This window comes from Orycteropus afer, unplaced genomic scaffold (genome assembly GCF_000298275.1).
Source record: "Orycteropus afer afer isolate SDZICR_OR568_19922 unplaced genomic scaffold, OryAfe1.0 scaffold00098, whole genome shotgun sequence".
NCBI lineage: Eukaryota > Metazoa > Chordata > Mammalia > Tubulidentata > Orycteropodidae > Orycteropus > Orycteropus afer.
The window spans coordinates 3,382,871-3,389,116 of record NW_006921685.1 but is presented as its reverse complement, the minus strand read 5'-3'; the positions used below and the strand labels follow the sequence as shown (position 1 = coordinate 3,389,116).

The window sequence follows — 6,246 nt, the reverse complement described above, 5'->3', positions numbered from 1 at the left end:
AAAATCTTACTGAAGATAATTCAAAAATGGTTGCAGCAGTATATTGACAGAGAACTTCCAGAAGTGCAAGCTGGATTCAGAAGAGGACATGAAACGAGGGATATCATTGCTGATGTCAGGTGGATCTTGGCTGAAAGCAGCAAATACCAGAAAGATGTTTACTTTTGTTTTATTGACTATGCCAAAGCATTTGATTGTGTGGATCATAACAAATTGTAGATAACATTGAGAAGAATGGGAATGCTAGAACACTTGATTGTACTAATGAGAAACCTGTACATAAACCAGGAGGCTGTCATTCAAACAGAACAAGGGGACACTGCATGGTTAAAAACCAAGAAGGGAGTACATCAGGGTTGTATCTTTCACCATACTTATTCAATCTATATGTTGAGCAAATAATCCAAGAAGGTGGACTATATGAATAAGAATGTGGCATCAGGATCGGAGAAAGAATAATTAACAACCTGTGATATGCTGACGACACAACTTTGCTTGCTGAAAGTGAGGATGACTTGAAGCACTTACTGATGAAGATTGAAGAATACAGGCTACAGTATGGATTACATTTCAATATAAAAAAAAATAAAACTGGACCTATAAGTAGTGTCATAATAAATGGACAAAAGATTGAAATTGTCAAAGATTTCACATGGCTTGGTTCTACAATTGATGCCAATGGAAGCAGCAGTCATGACATCAGACAACATATGGTGTTGTTATTTGAGCTTGAGTCAGACCCAACTCATAATGACTCCTCTTTGGGTTTCTAAGACAGTATCACTACAGAGGTAGATTGCCCAACCTTCTTTCGGATGAGTGGCTGATGGGTTTGAACCCCCCGTCTTCTGGTTAGCAATCAAGTGCCTTAGGCACTACATATAGCACTGGGCCAATCAGCTGCAAAGGACCACTTTCAAATGCTGAAGAGCAAAAATGTTTCCTTGAGGACTAAGGTGCGCCTGACACAAGCTACAGTATTTTCAATTGCCTCATATGCATGTGAGAGCTGGACAATGAATAAGGAAGAACAAAGAAGAATTTTTTGTCCTCATGCTTTTGAGCTGTGGTGTTGGCAAAGAATGCCAAAAGTACATTGGACTGATAAAAGAACTAACAAGTCTGTCCTAGAGAAAGTGCAGCTGGAATGCTCCTTGGAAGCAACTATGGCCAGACTTTGTCTTACATACTTTGGTCATGTTGTTAGAAGGGGCTATTCACTGGAGAAGGATGTCACGCTTGGTAAGGTGGAGGGTTGACAAAAGAGGGGAAGGCCCTCAACAAGATGGATTGACACAGTGGCAGTAGTGATGGGCTCAAGTATAGCAAGGATCGCGGAGCTGGCGCAGGACTGGGCGGTGTTTCATTCTGCTGTGCACAGGGTTGCTATGAGTCGGAGACGACTCGACAGCACCTACAACAACGACATGGACAAAAAGCAGACTCTGTATGATTTCAATTATTTAAAATATGTTATGGTTCATTTTATTATCTAGGATCTGGTCAATATTAATGCATGTTCCATGAGAACTTGGGGAAAAAAAATGCTGTTGTTGGGTAGAATGTTCTATAAATTTCTATTGGATCTTAGTGGTTGATTGTGTGTTCAGTTCTATATCCTAGATGATTTTCTGTTGAGTTGAGAGCTTTGGTGTTGAAATCTAAAACTATACCTGTGGATTTGTACATTTTTCCTTTAATCTCTATCAGTTTTGTTTTTTCATTTATTTCAAAGCTCTGCTATTTGGTGTATACACACTTAGGATTTTTGTATCTTCTTGGTAAATTGATTATTTCATCATGTTAGGTTCCTCTTTATACTTAGTAATTTTCTTTGTTCTGAAGTCTACTTTGTTTTATATGAATATAGCCACTCTTGTTTTGGAAGGTTAATGTTTACACGATATATCTTTTCTCATCTTTTGCTTTCAACTTCTCGATGTCAGTGTTTCAAGTGAATAATTCAATCGTGTTTAACCTACATTGCCAATATCTATCTTTTAATTGGTATAATTACATCTTTTACATATTAATTATCAAGATAGAGAGCTTAAGTTTGAATATATTTTTTGTTTTCTGTTTATTCTCTTTGTGTCTTGTTCCTGTTTCTTTGTTCTTGCCTTCTCATGGGTTACGTGAACTTTTTTTAAAATATACTATTTTGGTTTGTTTATAAAATTTTTAAAATTTATTATTTTGTATAGTTTTCTGATTGTTTTAAAAAAACAACTTGCTATGGAATCAAGTCAGACTCATGGCAACCCCATGTGCGTCAGAGTAGCACTGTGTTCCATGCTGTTGTTCCATAGGGTTTTCAGTAGTTGATTTTTCTGTAGTATATTGCCAGGTCTACCTTTGTAGGTAACTCTGGGTGAAAATGAACTACCAACATTTTAGTTAATAGCCGAGCACTTAACTGCACCACTCAGGGACTCCATAAACTAAGAGGCTGTCATTTGAACAGAACAAGTGGATACTGCATGCTTTAAAATCAGGAAGGGTGTACATCAGGGTTGTATCCTTTTGCCATAATTATTCAATCTATATGATGAGCAAATAATCTGAGAATCTGAACTGTATGAAGAAGAACACCGCATCAAGATTGGAAGAAGAGCCATTAACAACCTGTGATATGGCAGATCATATAACCTTGCTTGCTGAAAGTGAAGATGACTTGAAGCACTTACTGATGAAGATCAAAGACTACAGTCTTCAGTATGGATTACACCTCAACATAAATAAAAATTAAAATCCTCACAAGTGGACCCATAAACAACATCATGATAAAGGGAGAAAAGATTGAAGTTGTCAGGGGATTTCATTTTACTTGGATCTACAGTCATCACTCAAGAAGCAACAGTCAGGAAATCAGACATCATATTGTACTGGGCAAATCTGCTCCAAAAGACCTCTTTGAAATGTTAAGAAGCAAAGATGTCACTTTGAAGAGTAAAGTGTGCCTAATCCAAGCCATGGTTATTTTAAATTGCCTCACATGCCTGTGAAAGTTGAACAATGAACAAGGAAGACCAAAGAAGAGTTGATGCTTTTGAATTGTGGTGTTAGCAAAGATTACTGAAAAAGACTGCCAGAAGAATGAGCAAATCTATCCTGGAAGAAGTGTAGCCAGAACACTCCATAGAAGTGAGAATGATCAGACTTCATCTCACCTACTTTGGTCATGTATTCAGATAGGAGCATTTCCTGGAGAAAAATACCATGATTGGTAAAGTAGAGGGTCAGAGAAGAAGGGGAAGAGCCTTAATGAGATGGACTGACCCCGTGGCTACAGTGATGGGCTCAAGCACAGCAAGGATTGTGAGGATGGCACAGGACCAGTTCTGTCGTACATAAGGTTGCTATGAGTTGGAGCTAACTTGACGGCACTTAACAACAAATACATAAACTATCAGAGCTTATTCCTAAAGTCTTAAAGTGTCTGGCTAGTCTAATTTCTTCCTTTCAGTTTTCAGAGCTCTTTTACCATTATCTGATGGATATTTTGGGGGGGTACTTAATGTATTTATAGAGGAGAAACACAAAAAAAGTGAGTCTATACATCTTGTTTCAGAAACTGGACCAATGCAACCCTTTTTATCCTGAAGGAATGAGCATATCTATTAGATAATGATCACACATGAGACATAGCTGTCATAGAAGTTGCTTAACAGGTTCTACATAGACAAGAGCCTAGGGTCAAGGTTAAATTTTCTGTGAGCTAACCATTCCTCAACTCCTTTCTCCCTCATTGATCCATAACCTAGAGAGGATAGTACCAAAATATAATTGACTTTATGATAAAATAGTTTGCAGGACAAGCTTTTTTTCTCAAGAATTATTTAAATTAGATCCTTAACAGACTTGCTTTATAGTATTTTTTTTTTCTTGAGATATAATAGGTAATTAATGGAAAGTGCTTAGCACAGTATCTGGTACACAGCAGTTAGTAAAATACTAGTTATCATTATTGCCCATAAATTCATTCAACAACTATGCCAAGAACTAAGGTCTCTGTATTCACAGAATTTATATCCTCATGTGGGTGAGAAGATAACGATCTAATAAACAAGTAAACAAACAAGGGAACATAAAATAATATTAAACTCTGTGCCAAAAATAGTGGGAGGCTACTTTAGATTAAATTGACATGGAACACCTCTCTGAAGACAGGCTTTTTAAACTGAAGTCTTAATGGTCAGCCTTGCAAAGGCCAACAGAAGAGCATTTCTGGCTGAGGGGAAAGCCATAGCAAAGACTTCAGACAAGGTTTCCATAGAGTGCTGGGTAAGAGAAGTTCAGAATGGCATCAAACACATAAATAAGAACCAATTCACATAAAACCAGATAGAAAGTTTTGGGTTATTCTAGAAGTTAGGGAAGCCATTAGAGGGTTTTTATTCTTATCAGAAAAATCTAAATCTAAGGGGAACACTCTAATACTCTAATAAATTTCCAAAACACAGTTCTCTGCAGATGTCTAATGTTCCTCACTGACCTAAATTGATGACTCAGTCATTTTCAGGCTTAACAAAAATACCCACCAGCTTTCACCTTAACAAATGTGCATCTAGGTGCTCCATATACTATCTACCATAAGAAATTATTCAAATAATTTTTGGGAACAAACACTGATCATGTATCCCTCTATTGAACTTTACAAATAAATGACCAATAGGGTAAGAAATTTTGAGGATTTTTTAAGTACAGTGTTGGCCTTTGATTCCACAGGGACCATCTATGGACCACAACTAGATGTCAGGATTTCAAGATTTTTTCAAAGCCATTATCATTACATACTGTGAGAATGAAGACTATCTCCAAACATATAATAGTTCATTTGTAAAACTAGTCCTACCTCTTCTTCTGTTTTAACTTGTATTTCAATAAATTAGTATGTCATTTAATTAACTAGATGCAGCTCTCCTTCTTGGCAAATGATATTCTTCTCTGTGTCGATGCATTTATAATCATGAACCAGGAGATCCTGTAGCCCATATATAGTCAGAAAGGAGTTTTATTTATTTATAATTAGGGTGCTCTTTTGTGTAGAATTTTATTCTGTGGCCTTTAAAGTAATATTTTCCTGACTAATGTAGTTCCTTCCAACAAGAAACATTCATGTTATGTAAGCATAATATTTTAAGTTATAATTGTTTCCTTGCTTAAAAATCATCTTGTTTTTTTCCAGATGTGAACAAAGTACAAGCAGAGCACATTTTGAACAGCTGTAAGTTCAAGAATATCACTGAGATTTTTATAAATTAAAGAACAAAATTCAAAACACACATTAGATCTTCTCCACTTCCACCTTTCATATTTCTCAAAAGCATATAGTATCTGAATAAAGTGTTATCATCTCTGTCAAGGGGAAGAAATACTATTAACAATAGGCAGGACTTGGAAATGCTTGCTCTTCTTCAAGAAAGCATCACTGATGACTGCTTTAACAATTTCCTTTTATTTTTTCTTATTTATTTTAATTTCATTCACTTTGTGAATGTAGAAAATTTTGTTTAAAATTTGCATATGCCCATCAACTTTAATATGTGAACTTTCACATTTATGCTATAGTAATATAAGGGCTGAAATATTAAGTGAGTATTTTAAATGAGTAAAAATTACTTTTTTTCTAAACAGTGTGCATTTAGACTTACACACTGTGTATTACACATTGTATACACATTTACACAGTGCACATCTATAGCGTGCACTCCAAAATGTCAAATAGCACTGCTGTAAACTGCTGTATGTAAAAAATGACCCAGAAAAATCTGAAAAAACAAAATTCAAAGTGAAATTGCATCAAATGCACCAGAGATGGTGTTGTTTATTAGAATAGTGTTCATCCTTCTTTAATCTGAATAATACTTGTTATACATAATGTTAAATTACATATTCATGTGAAATTACATATGCAATGTAAAATCAACATTACATAAAATTAACCTTTCTTTAAATCAGAGCACATCTACAAATGACTATACCCATAACTGAGTGCCAAACATACCTGTACTCATTTGGACTTCTCTCCTTCTGACAGATTGCGGTATAGGGAGGGAGTCCCCATCCTCTTCCATGGATAGAATTGCCCCTGGTGTAGAAGCAAAGGAAGCTGCTTGGCCATGGCAAGCCAGCCTGCAAATAGATGGTATCCATTTCTGTGGAGCATCTTTGATCAGCAAGGAGTGGCTCCTGACTGCTGCTCACTGCTTTGACAAGTAAGTTCTCAGTCTGTACCAGCAAGAT

The 6,246-nt window shown here is 36.0% G+C and overlaps 1 protein-coding gene across 1 annotated transcript in view; it reads left to right on the top strand.

Moving 5' to 3' along the window:
• Positions 1 to 6,246, top strand: part of LOC103198629 (transmembrane protease serine 11G-like) — a 53,752-nt gene that overhangs the window by 27,961 nt on the left and 19,545 nt on the right. The window contains exons 6-7 of the mRNA XM_007942804.1: positions 5,189 to 5,227; positions 6,041 to 6,218. Coding sequence (XP_007940995.1) covers positions 5,189 to 5,227; positions 6,041 to 6,218 — 217 coding nt within the window. The remainder of the gene's footprint in view (positions 1 to 5,188; positions 5,228 to 6,040; positions 6,219 to 6,246) is intronic.